At 40.7% G+C, this 20,242-nt stretch overlaps 1 protein-coding gene across 4 annotated transcripts in view; it reads left to right on the forward strand.

Annotated features, from left to right (window-relative positions):
* The window catches only part of DSCAM (DS cell adhesion molecule), a 486,147-nt gene extending 466,193 nt beyond the window's left edge, over nt 1-19,954 (forward strand). For all 4 annotated transcript variants that reach the window (XM_089511983.1, XM_089511984.1, XM_089511982.1 and 1 more), the window contains one exon: nt 18,934-19,954. In XM_089511983.1, coding sequence (XP_089368109.1) covers nt 18,934-19,274 — 341 coding nt within the window. In that variant the 3' untranslated portion in view covers nt 19,275-19,954. The remainder of the gene's footprint in view (nt 1-18,933) is intronic.
* The last annotated feature ends 288 nt before the right edge of the window (nt 19,955-20,242 follow it).

Genomic DNA, 20,242 nt, shown 5'->3' on the forward strand with positions numbered 1-20,242 from the left:
AGGCCTTGAGGACCCCGCGGCCGGAGCTCCGACCGCGGAGAGCCTTCCCAGGCCTCAGCAAGGCCTTGGAGCCGCCGCGGGGCCTGAGGTGGCCGCGGTGGGCGGGGCCGTCCCGGTTTGGGCGCCAAACCGGGCCGGGACCGGGACAGCACCGCCCAAACCGGGATTGTCCCGCCCCCCGGCGGGATATGGCAACCCTAGTTAGAACCCATGTAAAACTGAAAGCAGTTGTATCAGCTGCTGACCTTGATGAAGCCTTGCAAATTTACTTAGAGCCCAGCCTGAAGAGACAGGTCAAATGAAGCAGCTTTGGGCCACTTTGGAGGTGTGCTATTGAAATGACACATGTGACCTAAGAGACTGGAAACTGCACTGAAGCCGTGCTCCAGTCCTTAGGACAAGGGTGAGGCTTTGGCATGGTTTCCAGCCTCTTAGGACACGTGTGTCATTTAAACAGCACACGTCCAAAGTGGCCCAAAGCCACTTCATTTGGCCTGTCTGTTCATGCCCATAATGAATCTAAATGAGAGTGTTGGCTGGAGTCCTGTTGTTTAGTCCCCAACTAAAGTATACCTGTCAGTCACTTGTTGAATGGAAAGTCAACATGTAATTAAATCCAAATGACTGAATAGTTCTATTCTCATTGGTACTAACAATATGATTCAGCCCCATATTACCAGTGATATTTTTTATATTGCCCTTCCTTTAAAAAAAGCTCCGGTTTGCAAACATGATTCCCCCCTCACCTTGTACATTATCCTAAAAACAACCCCATGAGGTAGACTAAACTCTGAAAATATGCAGAACCTTTCTCCCTCTGCATATTTCAAACTATCACTCCTATAATCTTTCATCATTGGCCATGGTCAGTGGGGCATCTGGGAGCTGAAATCCAAACCAAAGGTGGATAGGTTCCCCATCTTGACCTAAAAGGCAGCAATTGAGTAGGCCAAGTACAGCTAGTGAGCTTTATGGCTGATTGAAACTCTAATCTCCCTGAGCTAACTCTCACACTCTAGTATTACACTGCACAACACACTGGCTCTAAAACAGCCTTCCCCAACATGTTTAGATATTTTGTATTTCAGCTTGTAACAGGAACACATAAGGTTGTTGAACACTACTCTTAATTTTTAAATAAAATTAAATAAGATCACATTGACTTAGGTGCATAACTAGTTTGATTAATCTTCTGAATTCCTTTTCCTTATTTTATTTCTCAAATATGCTCTGCTTGGTTTGGGGGAGGGGGCATAGTTCTAACTTTCAAAATTGGGATCAAAGTTTCATGTACATATTTGAATCAGACATTACTATAAGCAGCTCAATTTGTCATTTCTGTCCATTTCCTACCTAACTATCAACTTTACCCTACATTTTTCCTTGCCTGGGAATACTCCTGTGGTCTGAAAAGTATTGATAAACTGTTACCTCAGTGCATATTCATCGCCAGTGAAGAATCACCCCTTGGACATCCATTTGTGTTGTGAAAGAGATCATGATTCCTTTTCCAATTGCCATTAACATTTAGGAAGAAAAGAGTCATGCTAGGAGAGGAAGAACGTACTTATTGTAGCACTACTGATATATATCTGTGTGTGCTCTCCTAGGGTGCTTATTTCATTGCTTTCCACCCACTCAACATTTGCAGGAGAACATGGAAAAGCTCTCCCAAGGTTCCAGCAGAAAACTGTGAAATGGACAAATTTGCTTCTTCATTTGAGTAGTTCCACTGTGTGCTTTAAAAATGCAGTAGACATTTTTTAATCAAGTCTTGATTTGCTTGAAGCAATTTTAAGATTGATGCAGGTTGTCAGCCTTGCTTCATAAAGGAGTTGTGAAGCAGTGGGGCAATGATGGGAAAATGATACAAGCAGGCAAGTGGAATAATAGTAGAGTAGGTGGTAGAGAGAAAAAGGAATGATGATCAAGAATGAACGATAATTTTAAAAACAACAACTGGAGATCTCCATGTATTTGACTTGGAAGGAAAACTCACTTTGAAGGTATCCCGATTCTATTTTTTCTCTTTAAAAGTTGTTACTAAAATATATTTTAGTTCCACACATATAATATAAAATGCATGGCTGATAACATGCAGAATCTTAGTGATAATGAGACCTATGGTACCAGCATTGTACCAGAACTGCTGTATAAGAATTCAGTGAATTTTTGTAATAATCCATTGTCAGCCCGCAGTCTTGGTTTTATTTTTGATTTTTCTCTGTCATATATCCCCCATATCCAGCCACAGCCAAGGCCTGTAGATTCTTTCTTTACAGTATTGCTAAAATCCGTCCATTTCTCTCAACCTCCACTGCCAAGACCCTGGTCTATGCTCTGGTGGTCTCCCAACTAGATTATTGTAACCTCCTTCTGGCAGGGCTTCCTCTCTCACACCTTCATCCTTTAATCTTTGTCCAGCATTCAGCTGCATGCATTATTACATCTGTTCACCGCTTTGACCATGTTTCTCCTCTGTTATCATCCGTTTACTGGCTCCCCTTCCCCTTCCGTATTCAGTATAAGCTTCTGTTGTTGACTTTTAAAGCCCTGCATGTGCTGGCCCCTCCTTATCTATCTGAACTTCTTTTTCCTTACATTCCCAGTCGTACCCTCTGTTCTAGTAGTCAAGATCTGCTGTCCCAGCCCAGGATCTCCACTGCCCCATCCCAGATTCATCCCTTTTCACTTGCTGCCCCTCACTCCTGGAACCTTCTTCCCCCACAAGTATGGGTCTTCACTTCTTTAACCAGTTTTAAAACTGAGTTGAAGACCATCCTGTTCAGGGAAGCATTCTAAGGCATTGTGTGATTATTTATCTGATATTTGATTTGATGTTTTTTAATTGTTGCCTGCTTATTTTATCTAATTCTATCCTGTATTATTATCTATTGTTTTATATTTATTTTGTAGAATGTACACCATTGGCAGCTTTCATTTTTATCAATTTTATTATTTGTATGTACAGCGCTGTGCAAATTTACAGTGCTATATAAATAAATAATAATGATAATAATAATCAGTTGAGGCTGAGTTAAATGTTACGCTCAGTAATAAAGGGTCTAATTACCTCGGCTTCCCAGTTTAGGTGTGAGGGGAAGAGATGGTCATGCTGGTCTGTGAAAAAAAAATCGATAGTTGAGCAATGACTTTATTAGGGCCACCCCTATTTTAGAAATATGTCACTTTTCAACTTTCCACATCTCTTCATCAGTCTAGGTGGCACAATAAGCTGTGAATGTGTCAACACAGAGAAAAGAAATCCATAAATTAGGCCAGATAACGTGCAGTGTAGACCCAGTTTCAAAAGGGAGATTTACAAACTAAATGAATTTTTCACAAGTTGGTGTTGCAGGTATCAGGTGTGCCAATGCATGGAACCAAAAAAAAAAACAAAAAAAAAACCACACACTAATGTTTGATCCTCATTTCTGAAGATATAAAGGCTAGCTACAACTCAGATTTGCCTCCTGCCAGGCAAAACAAGATAGCAATAGCAATAGGACTTACATTTCTATACCACTTGATAGTTCTAAGCACTCTCGAAGCAATTTACAACATGTTAGCCAATTGCCCCCAACAAGTTGGGTACTGATTTTACCCATCTACGAAAGAATGGAAGGCTGAGGCTTGGAACCCCTTGGATTAAACTCACAACCTTGTGGCTGCATTTAACCACTGTGTCATCAGGGCTCCAGGATAGTCTATCCTGGATTAGAAAAGAAAAGTAATACCGGGAAACATGCTTACCCTGCTCACCATAACAGGATTTAAAATTCTCCTTTGTTCAGAAAGTAGAAGATACAAAGAGAACGAATGGTCATATACGTAAAGGCACACAGCTTTCACGCAGGAATTTTCTTAGAAGGGGAAAGTAATCTTTTTACTGCAATATTCTGGCATTGAGAGCCATAGTGTTATAGTGGTCTGATTGTTTGACTACAACTCTGGAGAACAGATTTCAAGTCCCTGCTTTGGCATGGAAACCTATGGGGCAAACCTCACACTCAGCCTCAGAGGAAGGCAAGCACCCTCTGAACAAATCTTGCCAATAAAATATTGTAATAGCTTCACCTTAGGGACCACATATGTCAGAAATAACTTGAAGGTACACAACAACAACATACATTAAGTCCTTTCTGGGTAGAAATTTAGTTCAAATGAGAAATTAAGTGAAGGGCCTACTTCTTAATTCACCATGTGTTTGTGTGCTGGTGATGCTATTGTTGTGATCAAACATATGATAACACTTGCTGAATCTGTCAGACTTAAAGAGCAACGCTGTATTGCAGAGACAGGCAACAATGAACAGTACCATACCTAGGATCCATAGTGGTCCCACCACTGCAAATATCCAAAATAAATAAATAAATAATCCAGAAATCAACTTCTAATTTCCATTTTAAAAATTAGAGCAGTTTGCCCAATTTTATGTGAAAACTTCACCAAAAGATGTACTTTTTCTGTGGAATAGGTCAGAACCAGTGTAAAAATCCAGCATTGGGGCCATATGCAGCCCTTGGGCTGGATTTTCTCATGTCTAATTTTGTGGACTAGATGTAGAATGTCAAGTGCTTCACAGACGGAAGGAATAAATGAGAGGTAACATTATTTGCTTCTCTGTCTGTTAGTTGAGATATGCAATTTAAGGGTACATTTTGGTACCCTTGAATACAATTCTAAATAGTTCCCTGTGACCCCTAATAGTTCCCTGTGACTCCTAATCGTTCCCTGTGACCCCTGCTTAGTCTTTCTGACTTTTGCCCCTGCCAGTCTAAACATTATGTGGTCTGTACATTTTTTTAACTTCTTAAGTCACCCTATTTTATATTATTGACTGTTGTCTCTGATCTGATTAAATGGAGGGGTAATTTTAGAACTTCATACTTCATTAATACCATTAGATCTCAAATATAAAGTTGTGCTATACAGTATGATCTCCATATCTGCAAGATGGGTACCCATGGTTTCACTTACCCATATCTGAAAAAAAAGGTCTCTCTAGGCATCTAGTGATCCTCTCAACCTCCACCAGAAATATAGAATTTGCTATTATCTGCAATTTTCACTATCTGTGTTAATGTTTCCCTTGCTGATACAGGGGTCATAGTCTAAAGGCATCAACATAAAAATATTTTCCAATGCATTGATGGCTTTGCTGTGCAGCAGTTTTGATGCATTATCTAATACTCAGGGTTGCTTGACTATAAATGTCCAATTAAATCAGTGGCACAAGATATCTACTAATTCAATTCTGCAATTACAAACAACATTGTAGATGTTATTTATGAATAAGTTAATGTAGTGAAAGAACACACACACACACATATGTTAGCTATTACTTTGACAGGAGAAAATACTTTGCTACTATTTCACAAACACTAAAATTGTTTTATCAGGTGCCAGAAATATTTTCTGTTTTCTTTCAAAGGTATTTTTTTTCATCTTTATGCTATATTTAATATAATTTTTAAAAGCATGCCAATTGTAATTTATGTAGCAGCATTTCTTAAAACATTTCCTTCAGGTTTACTGAAGAAATATGCTAATGTCTGTGATAGGCTTTTACTTTATACAATCCCTTTCAAGGCCCATTGTTTAACAATTTCATGTGTGCTTTAAAAGCCTAATCAGTTTTATTTCTTTGGTTTTCTGTACAGTACAAAATATAATGCATATTGCTTCTACATCAGCTCTAGTACCAAACTGATGACAAATAATGAGTTCCTAAATCTAAAATTTATACAACAGTCATCCAGCTATGCTGCCCTTTAATTGCTCAAATACGGCGAAAGTGTTGTACAAAAGTAGTTTCAGCACCATAATTACAGTTGAAATCCAAATCCAAATCCATCTTTAACTTTTACATGAGCCTGAATGTGTACCTGATCTAACCTGTCCTTGCCGAGTCCCTTTGTTCATCTGTTGTAGGGACTGAAGCATATGGTTCTTCTTAATGAGACATGATTTGTGACATACTTTGGAAAACTGTTAGATGATATGTAACCAGAACCAGTTGTTTCCATGAAAATGGTAACTGATGAAGCTTCCTCTTTGTATGATCCTTAGGTCAGTTACAGGTCTTTTCCCTGTAACTAGCCTTCCGTGTTACTGTTCACTGCCTCTCATTATTCTGTTAGCTTTTGTTAGGAATTTAGCTCCAGTGCAACATAAAACTCCCTAATGACAGGAAGTGGGATAGGTATCAGTCTGCATGACTAATCTAGATAATATAATATGCAAGCTAACAAGCACAACTTTTGTACAAAACCCCCCAAAAAACATAAACCAAATTTCCTTGGGGCTACTCCACAGAGTGAGAAAATTGGAATTTTGTCCTACATGTTGCATCTGTGGGATGAAAGGCAAAAAGCCAGCCACGGTTACCATCTGTGGAGCTGCTCATGGCCAGAAACTATATGGCATTTCATTATTTGCTTCCTCTGGAACCTGCCAAATGGAGCTACTGTGCAATTTCATGGAAAGGCTAAGATGAAAGGGGGTTGTCAGATACCATACAAAAGCACTGTCAGGTGGAACTGGAAGTGAAAGTGAGCTCATGTAATGATAAAGCCTGTGGGATGCATATAATCATGAGACCTGACAGCCTTCTGATTCTATGATTCTGAAAGCCCTGGGGCAAGTCTAGAATTTCTTAACCATGCATTTTCTCCTGACCCCTATTCCTTGGTCCCTGCAGTTAGTTCTCAATGAAAAGAAGAATTTCTGGCCTTTTCACCCTGGTGGATTAATTAGCAAACCTAACACAACACTAAATGTCAATACCAATCAAATTGGATCACCTAAGGGTTGTTGCTGTTGTTGAGTGCCTTCAAGTTGTTTCCACTTTATAGTAACCCTAAGGCAAACCTGAGGATGAGAATGTACAACTTGCCCAAGGTCACATGTGGTTATTATATTAGGCACACATTATCATGAAAGACATGTCAAGCCCTGCTGAATTTTGGATTCTGTATATTTCCTAGCTTAGAACATTCTTAGAATGGTTACTTGTTTAGAGCAGATTAGCAGAAATAGCCTGTTTGCTTCCTTCCAGTGCCACTGTAGGTATAATTCAGATCTTTTGCCATGTGTTTAAGGCAGAGTGCATTCACTAGCTGTTCCATGAACAAGTATTTGTAGTGTGGTTTGTCTCCACACAGTTCACCATAACTGCACTTGGTTCAAGTGGTTAACTCGCCAACTCTGTTGATTGCAAGATCAGCAGGTTGGCAGTTTGAGGCCTGGGTGCTGCATGATGGGATGAGCTTCCATCACTTTAGCAGTTTAAAAGTATGCAAATACAAGTAGATAAATAGGTACCACTCCAGTAGGAAGGTAAACAGCATTCTATGCAATCATGCTGATCACAGAGTCGTCTCTGACAACGCTGGTTCTTTGGCTTAGTAATGGAGAAGAGCATGGCCTTCTATGGTCGGATATGTATTGACAACCTTGTCAATGGGGAATACCTTTATCTTTACCATGACTACTGTGGTAGGCCACCATTTGGTAGATGGCAATAACTGCTCAGCATTGATGGAATAATGGAACATTGGATAGAACATTGTGAGAAAAACTATAGAGGTGCCAGCAATCCTGCAGGTGCTTGTAATGTTTAAAAAGCAATGTGATACTTAACATTTTTATCTACTAGTGAGATGTTCCTTGTGACTGCTCTTGGCTGTACATCTGTGTGGATAATATAATATGTGATGTGACCAAACATGGCTATAGCAAGCATTGCTGCAAATTGCAGTTGAAAAAAGGACTGCTTCTGGCTGCTTCTGTGTATAAAAGGTCAAACGTTGAGCCAGTACATGTGATTGTTTGCTTAGTTAAAAAATATATGTTGTTTTTTTAATTAATCAACCCTCAGAGAGAAAAAAATACAGTACTAACAAAGAACCAAAAAAGCAGTTTTAAAATCAAAATTTAACCTAGCCTCTAGCCCAGGGATGGCTCTCTAGAAGTTGTTGAACTACAACTCCCATCAGCCCTAGCAGCATTATTAATAGTGTTGAATGATAAGAGTTGCAGTCCAGCAACATTTGAAAAACCATATGATTCCCATACCTGGTTTAAGTGAAATAGTGCAAGGAGTATACTGTATTTTTGTGGCTGAAAGATGATCCAGCACCTGGAAAATGGAATCGTATTCAACCCCAATTGCCTAGAAAGCTCTTGGGACCTTATTACTCGAGGCTTGAAAAGTGAAATTAGAGCATAATAGTAGCATCTGTGGCTGTACCTTATCACATGATACTGTATCTGTCCAGTAGCTGGTCTAGACAGAGGCTCTCCTTATTGACTGACAAAAGCCATTAGACGACAAGACTCTCCTAGCCCAACTGTTAGAGGACTACGGAGAGGCGATACGAGCAGCAAAGAACTCGTTCTATGGTGCTCGTATCGCGTCCGCGGAGTCGCGTCCAGCAGAGTTGTTCAGGGTAGTCAGGGAGCTAACTCAGCTCCCTCCTGCCCTGAACCAGATCCTTGAACCTTCTAAGGCCTGCTGCAACCAATTTAACAACTTCTTCGCGGATAAAACTTCTCGGATAAGCGAAGATCTTAACGCCGACATTCAGGCAGAACCTCGGGTAGAGGCATCCAGGGCCTCCGTGGACCTTATTAAACTGGATCGGTTTGAGTTGGTAAGTACCGATGATGTGGACAAGATCCTCGGAAGTGTTCGGAAGACAACCTGCTCTCTCGATCCCTGTCCCTTGTGGCTAGCAGCCCAGGGGGGTCCGGCTGTAACTTTATTGTTGCGCCGGATTATTAATACATCTCTGAGGGAAGGGCAATTTCCAACTGATCTTAAATTGGCCATAGTAAAACCTTTATTGAAAAAGCCCTCCCTCGACCCCCTGGTGTATAATAATTATCGGCCAGTATCACTGCTGCCATTTCTGGGGAAGGTGATCGAGAGGGCGGTTGCAATCCAGCTTCAGGGGGTCTTGGATGAAACGGATTATCTGGACCCATTTCAAACTGGCTTTCGGGCGGGTTACGGGGTTGAGACGGCCATGGTCGCCTTGGTCGATGATCTCCGTCTGGGCATCGACAGGGGAAGCGTGTCCCTGTTGGTGCTCTTGGACATCTCAGCGGCTTTCGATACCATAGACCATGGTATTCTTCTGGGGCGCCTGGCAGAGGTGGGAATCGGGGGCACTGCGCTCCAGTGGTCCCGGTCCTACCTCTCCGGGAGGTCCCAGATGGTGCAGCTGGGAGACGTGTGCTCCGACGAGAGGGCCCTTAAAACTGGGGTCCCTCAAGGAGCCATTCTGTCTCCCATGCTATTTAACATTTACATGAAACCGCTGGGAGAGATCATCCGGAGACATGGGGCGCGGGGTTATCAGTACGCTGATGACACCCAAATAATTTTCTCTATGTCTCCGACTGATGCAGTGACTGAGGATGGCGTCTCTCCTCTCGTGGTCTGTCTGGAGTCAGTAATGGGCTGGATGAGGGAAAACCGACTCAAGCTGAATCCAGAGAAAACGGAGGTACTCGTGATAGGTTCCCCTGCTCCAGGAATGGCGGTGGTTCCACCTGTCCTGAACGGGGTCACGCTCCCTGTGAAGGACTCCGTGCGCAGTCTGGGGGTGCTTCTTGACTCGTCCCTTCGCCTGACTGCTCAGGTGAATGCGACGGTCAAGAGCACCTGTCATCAGCTTCGGCTTATTCGCCAGCTGCGCCCATACCTGGCCCAGAGGGACCTTGAAACTGGTACACGCCCTGGTAACCTTGAGACTGGATTTCTGCAATGTACTCTACATGGGGCAACCCTTATACCAAACCCGGAAGCTTCAAATGGTGCAGAACATGGCAGCCAGGCTGGTCACTGGTACGTCCAGGGCCAGCCATATAACACCGGTATTAAAAGATCTCCATTGGCTGCCCATTCGCTTCTGGGCGCAATATAAGGTGTTGGTGATGACCTATAAAGCCCTAAATGGCTTGGGCCCAGGATACCTGAAGGACCGCCTCTCCCCATACATTCCGCTCCGCACCCTCAGAACATCTGGGCAGCAATTACTTAGGGTTCCCGGGGCGAGATTGGCCTCCACCACCAGGAGGACATTTTCCATCGCCGCCCCGGCCTTTTGGAACATGCTGCCCATAGAGCTCCGCTCAGCTACCTCCCTGGCCCAATTCAGACGGGACCTAAAGACCTTTCTGTTCCGGACCGCATTCCCTGAATAAGGTCCTATAAGCCTCCTCCGCCGCACTGGCAATGGGACTGGCTAACCCTGGGGCCTTTTGTTTTTATGTTTTTGTAATTGTGTTATGCTTTTATTGTTATTATTACATTGTATTGTATTTTAAATTGCTGTAAACCGCCCTGATCTGAAGGAAGGGCGGTATACAAATAAAAACTTTATTTTATTTTTATTATTCCCAATCATGCTGTTTTTGCACTGTTGATTCAAGTGTGATATGTTCCTCCAAAAGCAGTTCCAACAGGGAGGCAGTCATGTGGTGTGAGTGGGCATGATTCTGCTCCTGTCTCCCCTTCTTGCTATTCCCAAGCGGGCTGGGTTTCTTTTGTTTTTTACCAATTTCTTTTCTTTTCCTTCACTTAATTGATTGCCATGGTTATGCAACTGGGCTAAAAAATAATAAATAAATAAATAAAAATACAGACTGAAAGGACTGCTGGGAAGGGGATAGGGCAGGGAGGCAGAGTTATGGAGACTGGCATGATGAAGGCAGAGGCCAAGACAGAAGCAGCACCATAGCTACTTGGAAGAGCTGTGTGTAATGACTACCTGCAATCCAGTATGTTTGTAATTTTAGACTAACACAGTTGTGGCCCCTTATGAGCCTGATGTGACAAAGTCCTAAGTCTTGGTTTGAAATTTTGTTGTAAGGCTCTGGCAGCCAAGTAGAGAACTACAATGTTGCATACAGTGTTCAGTCTTCACTGAACACTGTACAGTGCTGAAAGGACCTTTGTCTTTTCAAGAACAAGGTCACAGCCCTTTTGCGACTTTGTGACAGGGATGTGGCAGGAGTCTGGGTAAAAAACACTCGCAAAATCTCTCATCCTTTTATAAGAAAGAATGTCTTTCAGACTGAGACATACCCCATAGCGAAAATGGCTACTACTGTTTTTCATAATTTGGGATGCTTTTCTGATTATGCCCTAAATAGTAAATAGTATTATGAGTTTTTTCCTTTAAAAAAGAGATTGTCAGATAAGAAGTTGAGGGCAGCCACTTTCAGGAAGACAATGTTGTCCTTCTGGACCTCTGGAGAACAACTGTGAGGTTCAATAGGATGCCTTTTTCTTCCTGCAAAAGGATGCAGGAAAAGAGCCACCTGGCTGACTGGCTGGCTTTCTCCTTATCCCTATATTCCCCTGACCACTGAATGGCAGTGGAGTGGGACAGCCAACCAGGAAATACATAAGTGGCTCATGGAGGTGGTGATCTAAATCTTCATCTGCCATGATCTAAAAAGTTCAGTACTCAGGCTTAATTTTCAGTTACCCCTGTCTATGTCACTAACAGGAAGTCAGCCTAAATCTTTTCTTTGCAAGGTAGTGTTTACATACTGAGAAGGGTCAGGCCCTGAGAGCTGGGAAACCTGATCTTATTGCTTCTTCCCCCAACGAGTGACCCAATCAACTCCCAGGCTGGCTGGATGCTTTGTAACAGTCTGAATTGGTCCTGTAAGCCATGGCCTGTTCATGCAGCCACCGAAAGGATAGCTAGCAGAGGTGTGGTCAGTGTCTGGCTTGACAGTGAGAAGCTGAGATATGTCTTTGCAACTTTCCTCACACATTCTTTCAGTCCATAAAAACATTCAAGTGAAGCTCCAAGTTCTATCACTAAGCAAGATTTATTTACTTAAAAAAGTGTATCTTCCCACAGTAAGGAAGGATCAGAGGATTTAAAAAAAACATTTAAAGTATTCCACTATCTCTAGCCAAACCTTCAAGAGCCATTTAAAAAGTGGCTGTGGTTGGAACACTGGTTGTTCTCCTGCTATAAAAATAGTCTTGTTTCCACATGAGCATTCAAGATTCTCTGAATCTGGTTACCCAGTTCTATCTGTTCCAACACCTTCACAGATTCTTTTATAGTTTGGTATAAGTGCAGCAGCAAAGTTGCAGAAACCTGTGAAATGAACTTTACTGTGTAAAATCAATATAAACTTCAGATCTGAATCTTGGAACATTCTAAATAAATCATGAAAGAATGATAGAAGAGGCACAATATACGACAAGCTCAGTTCCCATTCTTCATTTGTCATGCAAGCTGAGTCATATATTTTTAAGAGGACATGCCAAAACTGATCTTCCAGTAACTTGATTATGGAGTGAAAACATATTAAACTTATCACTCATGCACCCTACATTTTACTAGCTTGCTGATGGCTGCTTACACTGAATGAAAATTCTTTAATAATGCAAAATGTCAAAGGAAGCTTATTTACCACTAGAGTTAATCTGAGAACAGAGGAAACCTTGTTAGTATGTTCATGGGCTTAGTTTGGGTTAAAAATTCAGTAGGATGAATATACTGGGTATGCTCTGTCCTGAAAGCCAGCTCATATCCATCCACCTAGCTACCAGTTACCTCTGAAATAATCACTGATTGGTGCTACTACCTAGAGTTATAAATCTGTGCTTATTTCACCACTGAATGGAAGCACAATTCATTTCAAAACTTTTATCTCTGCTGGACAATATTATGAGAGTTTTGGCAAAGTTATGTATGAGGGGCTGAATTTCAGGGTTTTTTTTTTTTAAAAAAAATCAATGCATAAAAACTGGTGCATAAATTGCTTTTTGATCACAGACACGTTTTACCAAGGAAACATGGTATTTTGTGAAAGATACATTGCTTTCTATGCAAAAATGTTGTGTTTTGTTTTGCATTCACATGTCTGCAAGAAGACACATATACAGGCTTTTCAGGCAAATTGTGGTTTGTTTATTTATTTACCAGAAAGTCCTGAATGATGGAAGATTTTGCAATGGTTGGCTATTTTCTTGATGGTTCCATAAACAGAATTATCCTACTCAGCTGTTAACTTCCAATACCTGGTTGATATTCACACAGGTTTTAAAACAGGACAGTGCAAGTACAACCTCAGTACCTAGTCTGGGAGAAGTTTACCAATAGCACCCAGTTAGGAAGAAGTGCACAGGAGGTTTCCATTGATTTAACCCTGGATTTATTCTTTCTCCTTCTTTTACTTTCCCATTTTACATGCCCCCTTTTTAATCAAAGAGAAGCTAAAATCTGGAGACTAGGAAGTAATTCATTAATTCCATTCAGCTTACTCCTAGTGGAATCAATTATTAAATTGAGAATGAGGGTTAACCCTCAAATATAGTAAAAGACATATTCCTGAATGGATTATTATTGCTGCCCATAATTTTCATATCCAAATATAAAGCTCTGTTGTTTTAAGCTATATTAGAAAAGTATCGTTATTGAATAGCTTTTGTAGTAATTAAGCCTCAGTTCATTAAATATTAAGCACACTCATTTTCAGTGCTCTTGAGTTGAAAGGTTTCCTTTCATTGCTAATAAAGCACACACAGAACTGAAAAGAGGTAATTAGAGCATCAAAGGCAGTGAAGCATCTTATTACTTAAAGCTTTGCCTAGAAATGTTATCATTTGGCTGCACTGTCCTATAATCAGACAAATCTTACTTATAGAGAAATTGGTTAACTTTTCAATTATGAGAATTGAAATTTTGCCATATTTATCCCACAGTTATGGCTATATTCTCTAACTTTAAAACTAACTAAATAACAGATATTCTTGAATAGTGTGTTCAACCTTGATTTAAAATGTCAGTTAGACTACTGTAGTGGTATAGGGGAAAGGGCCATGGGGGTCACTCCTGCAACCATGTTTAAAATTCTATTTCATCCCACTAGATAGCTCTAATCCTCACATTAAGGTCAGCCAAAATAGGAAGGGGAGAGTTTGAGAAATGTCATATCTAAATAATCTTTTCACTCAGACTTGATGTATCATCCATAAACTCTAAGATGTAATCAAGGATATGAAGCATAGAAGCATTTGCCTGTACATTTCTACACATAAAGGAGTTCCCTGGTCTTTGAAATCTTAAACATTTTTTTAGCATGCTTTGCTCCTTCACACTTGAAGAGGGGTATGAAAACAGTCCAACTGCAACATAGGGCTGGTACACACTGCCATAAAGCGGTGTGCTCCTGGTGATACTAGGATTAGGGAGCGTGCACCAACTGCATGCTCCCTAACCCTAGTATGTGTGAGGAGGCACCGTTGTTATGAGGCGCCATCCACATGGCGTGCATAACAATGACATCATGCACGCACCGCATCCAAATGGCATGGTGTGTGTGTGAAATCTCTGTGCCGCCCCAGGCCGCTTATAGTGGCATGGTGAAGGCGTGGAAAGGAGCTCCGAAAAAAAGCTCCTTTTGGGCCCCCGCATCATTGGTGTGGCAACCAAGTGGCCACGTCAATGATGCAGAGGAAAAGGGGCTGTCATGGCCAATCCTTTCTCCTCTTTAGCACAGGAGTGCCGTTGGCACCTAAGGCGCAAGGGAACCTCTTTTCCAGGCCAAAAAGAAGCAGCATTTTGCTGCTTCTCTTTGGCCTGGAAAAATGGCGGATTGGGGCCTCAGGGCTGCCAGTGAGGATGCCCTGGCCCCAATCAACCACGAAAAGGGACAGGTGCAGGCCACCCCTTTGGGGCAGTCTGTACTGTGCCATATAGAAGTAGGAAGCACTGATGATGTAAGTCTTATTTTTAGTACAATATGAAATGGGAGCCCTTTATCCAAGCTGTCTGAAGTATGGCAGGCCTTGTGCTTTTGAGGGAGTAGTAATAGCAGTAGTGCTTATAATATGGTGCCACATGAATGAAGGAGGCCAAAACTGTAGACATCAGAAGATAGACAAGATATCCATTATAACCAATGCAGAAGTGCTTATAGGTAAGAGTGCTGGAAAGGAGTCTCCATCCCCAGCTACTTGTTTTCCTGAAGTCCTCACTGCAAAGGGGTAAAGGAGTACCAGTAGCCTCCACTGTTGTCAGTGGAGAAGGGCTGCCAGGTCAGGACCATTCCAGACTCTGAGATTTCAGTGCCAGACCCTGAAACTAGGAACAAACCCTTATGTTGTCACAGGTGATGGACATTGGTAATGTGATAAGGGTGATGTCACAAGAGGTAGCTCCTGGTAATGTAATTAAATATTGACCACAGTTGCAGAGAATATGCCATTTAAATAACAGTTGAGGAGTTGCAGATGTGTCTAATAATTAAGGTATCTGTGCATAGCTTCTTCAAGTAGTTCAAGTAATCCCAGTTTATGGAAATCTTAGGTTGAACCTATCTTGGGTTGTTGGGAAAGTTTGTTGAGGGATGAGATTTTGTCATTGCCTTCCTCTGAAGCTGAGACAGAGTGAGTTGCCCAAGGTTACTTAGTGAGTTTCCATTGAGTGGGAAGTTGAAATAGAGTCTTAGTCCAGCACTAAAACCACTATGCCACCCTGGCCCCAGATATTATGATTAACTACTATGATTATTATATTGTGTGGGTATAAGTGTAAAACTATAACAATTTGCCCTGAAATTCCCTTGCCCTCAGATTCAGAGAAAATAATCCATGTCCTGAAATCTGGACCCCTCCAGTGAAGGCTGTTTAGCTTCTCTTTAGCAAAACAAGTGGGGAGAGGAAGTATATTTTCCCTAACTCCACATAGTAGTCCTGATTCAGATGAGAATTACACATGATTATTTGTAAGATTTTTTTTTAAAGGAAAGTGAATTTCACATACATGCTACATATATATATTGTATCAAGAATCACTCTGTGAAAAATGGAATGAAGGCAACAACAACTGTATAATGGAATTAATGGGACTGCTAGAAGTGAAACAAAATTATAATCAGGAAAGAAATGTGTAGCATGGTGTTCTCTCTTCTAGTTCATATGTCTTCCTTTGGCATGTAGTTACAACGTTAAATCAGTTGTCAGAGAAGATGCAATATGGACACAGTGTAAGACCCAATCACACACTCGTATCAGATTTATATCTCTTACCGTTTCACAGTAATATTTCCTGGAAACTGTAATTTATGGAAAGAGTGCAATGAAAGACCCCGGCTCTTCTCAAAGATCTATAGCTCCCAAAGTTCCCCAGAGACTGCACAGGATATTAAACCTACAGCTATGTTGTAGGTAGGCCAACATTTTCCAGATATTCTACTCTTACGCTTCATTGTTTTCCTGAAAGAAAAATAGAGCCATTTCATGGGAATTAAAAACTGAGAATATTTTTTTTCTGCTTTCAGTATGTTGGTCTCATCTCTGGCCCTTCTTCCTTAGTACCATTGTTCCATGTTTGTCCTCACAATGCCTCAGTTTTTGTTTCAGTTGGAATGAATTTTATACATCCAAAGTGTTCAGGGTGAAAAGAATTTACGAAATATGAATTGGCAATTGTAAGTCCCTCAGGCACTTACAGTTCTATTTCCAATTGGTAGCCTTATGTAAATGCTACAGTGTGCTAGTCTATTCCCTAGACAAAAAGCAAACACCGTGCTAAATATAGTGCACCATGCATCTGTGTTGGAAACTTTGCTACAATAAAGCATATGGTGCCAAACAAAGCCTGCAGGAATAAACAGAGATTTTGTCCAAGCCTCTGAATGATTTTCTCTCCCTATGACTTTAAATCAGAACTAGAGTAAGAACTGTTTGTCTTTTAGGTAACAACAGCACAGTTATTTCTTACAAAGCCCAGCTAAGGAATCTGCTTTATGTTAAAAGGACTGGGCAACTTTCTCTTTTGTTAGTTTGGACAGTGACAGAAACTTTGGGTGATGTGTTTAGTTCAACCTGCTGTCTAAAGATTTCCGTTTATGGCACAAATTAGCCTCTATGTCTGTCTTTTTAAAATAGCTGGTGGCAGTGAACCAATATTGTAGAGGACTTGTGCTTCTATGCATTACAGTTTTATATGAATATAGTTTTGGCAGCTACAGTCAAAATCTAAACATATTGTTACTTTAAAAGCATTATTGAAAGAACTGCAGCAATTAATGTGTTTTAAAACAAGTTTCTTGAAAGGCTACATTTGTATGTGGAAGGGTCTCCTGTCTTTATCAAATACATGCATGCCATCTGAACTCAGTCCTATAATCGTGGTAACCAGTCCACTAGCCATATACTGTTTGTGGCCTACACGAGTTCTTGACCTGTTCTGTCCCTTTCCATTTTTGCAACTCTTAATCAGATCACAATACCAGGAAATCAATTAAGGAGTGGGCTGTTAACTATGCACACAGTGCTTCACTTGTTGGAACACAAAGGAAATAGGCCAGATTTTTATCCTGCAACATTTGTGGGAGCAGATTTACAAATGTTACTGTTTGAACTACACTGCCTAAAATTCTGCAGCCCATGCTGACTGGGGATTCTGGTAACTAGAACAACAACAAAAACAAAACAAAAAACCCAAACAACACACATCCAAGCTTTCAGGGCTCTACTAGCTTATTCATCAAGCAAAGGTGTGAAAAATCATACAGGAGAATTTTTTTTTAAAAAAAATGATGTCAGCCACAGGCCTATATTTTTGTGTCTTGTTCTGTGTTAACATGGTGTGGAGGAAGGCATATCTATGCAGGCAGGTCCTCAACATCATCTCAACACAGAACACACCAACAACACTTGACAAAATCCAGGCCTGTGACTGACAATTGTTTTTTCCCCCTTCTATTTGATTTTTCACACCTTTGCCTGATGATGAAGCCAGTGGAGCTGCGGAAGCTTGCATCACGTATTTTGTGCATTTTGGTTGTTCAAATAAAGGCATCATTGTTTTGTCAATTTTGGATGTTATTGTATAAGGCATCATTATGGGAGACAGTAAAAAGGTAGCGTTCAAGATTACGATCCTTTTCATTTCAAGACTAAATTACTGTTTTAAAATGGCAATGCTAAAGGACATAGTGAAATACTTTTTATAAGTACACAAAAATGATGAAGAACTGTATATTTATTGTTGGAAAGCCCATATACAATTTATGTTCTGTGATCATGTTCCAGGTCTAACCTTATATTCAAGCATGCCATCATTTACTTAGATGTATGTCAGTTGTGAGCAGTGTTAATTTTTGACAATTTCCCCATAATAAATGGATCTATTTTTCCTGAGATTGGTTACAGCTTTTCACATTCCTTTTAAATCATTTTTACAATCTCGATGTTGGTGCCTAGCAAGAAGTGCTGAAATGTGGGTGTTGTAATTTTGATAGTGATATATTTAGGATTGCAATTCAGTCTTTTAGGATTGTAGATTATGCATTTAGTATTTCAGTTCAGTTGCTGCTGCTGCTGAGTATAATTTTTTAGAATGTTGAGTATTGGTTTTGTTGTTGTTTTTCGTTTTCAAGTTGTTTCTAACTTATAATGACCCTAAGGTGAACGTATCACAGGGTTTTCTTGGCAAGTTTACTTCAGAGCAGGTTATTCTTTTTCCTTCTTTTGAGGCTCAGAGACTGTGACTTGCTTAAGGACATCCAGTGGGTTTCCATGGTCAGGGGAGGATTCAAACCCTGGTCTCTAGTCCAAGTCTCAGACCACTCACACCATGCTGGCTCTAGTTGTCTTTAAAAATTATCTGTCCATGAAATGGTCTTTATTTTCCCCAGTGAATATTAATTCTACAGTAAAATACCTCATGTAGTCTGCAGATGTCAGCTCAATCATTTTCAAGGACTGATATTTCTTTGATTTATTGTGATGTACAAGGAAGGGGATGTTTTTACATGACTAGATAGGGGTGCTCTTTCAGGACACAATCTCTCTCTCTTTCTCCCTCCCTCCTTAGCATATTACAAAAGAATAACTAATCATGTTTCATTTCTTTTTTGCTTCCCCTCTTCCCTGAACAGGTGACATCATGCATTTGCCGCCGTATCTTAGAATGGACTTTTTGTTAAATCGAGGTGCTGCAGGCACAAGTAGAGACCTGGGTTTAGGACAGACCTGTCTGGAACCTCAGAAAAGCCGAACCTTGAAGCGTCCAACAGTTTTGGAGCCCATACCTATGGAAGCTCCATCCACAAGAGAAGGACAGTCATGGCAAGCTGGTGCCGTAGCAACATTACCTCAGCGAGAAGGAGCTGAGCTAGGACAGGCAGCTAAAATGAGCAGCTCCCAAGAATCTCTTCTGGACTCCCGGAGCCACTTGAAAGGAAACAATCCCTACGCAAAATCTTACACCCTGGTATAACAAAAGAGCATAGCTGGACAGCTGCTGTAAATACTTAACAATTATTTAAAAATCCAATCAAAGCTACCTTTTTTATTGAATTCCAATATTTATAATTAAAGAAGAAGATTGCCAAAATATTTGGGACAAAATGCAACCTACAGACAGTGCAAAGACTCTCTGGCTTTTTTTCTGTCTGAGTGTGAGCTTCATCTAACTGGGCCTCCTGAAATTTTTGGGAAAAGGGAGCCTAGTTTTTCTGATATTCACAAGCTTTTGTGTTTCTACTGATTTTCTACAAAGTGCATGGGGACTAAATAAAATATTTTAAACTGGGAGTTCCATCACACACAAGTAAGGAGGAGGAAAACAATTTGGGGAGGGGGGAATCACCCTATTTGTGGATTTAACAGGGATATTTATTTGAGAAGGCAAAAAAGTCTTTTGTCATGTTTTGCACAATTTTTTTAAAACTAGGAAATGGGTCCTTCCCTAATCAGTTTTTCTTTCTTTCTTTCTTTCTTTCTTTCTTTCTTTCTTTCTTTCTTTCACTGTTACTTAGGAAGAACGCTGTGAGTCAGTGGAATGGGGAAGGGAGGGGGAAATCAATTTGGGTTTTTGCATTTCTTTTCTTTTTTTTCTATTAATTTAATGAGACACTCTTTGCATTTTGTCTTTGCGAAATAAAACGGTCTTCTGCCTTTATCTATGTGTCTGCCTTGCCTTGCCTTGTTTTCACTTAAGCTGTATTTATTCAGCACTGGATCATGCCGACTTTGTATAATTTTAACTTCTGCTCACTTAACTGAAGCAACTTTTCTTTAACTACTGCAGTGGTAAAAATAATACTCAGGGACCTTTCTAAGGAAAGGGAGCTGTTTCAATTGAAATTTCAAACATTTTCTATAGGTCAGATTGGCTAGAGGTTGAAAGTGGGTATGGAGTGTTTCCTTTTCATTTCTGCATTTTAAGCAGGCAATTTACATTAG

This window comes from Sceloporus occidentalis, unplaced genomic scaffold (genome assembly GCF_023333645.1).
Source record: "Sceloporus occidentalis isolate IW3139 unplaced genomic scaffold, rSceOcc1.0.p SCAF_2, whole genome shotgun sequence".
In the NCBI taxonomy this organism is placed as follows: domain Eukaryota; kingdom Metazoa; phylum Chordata; class Lepidosauria; order Squamata; family Phrynosomatidae; genus Sceloporus; species Sceloporus occidentalis.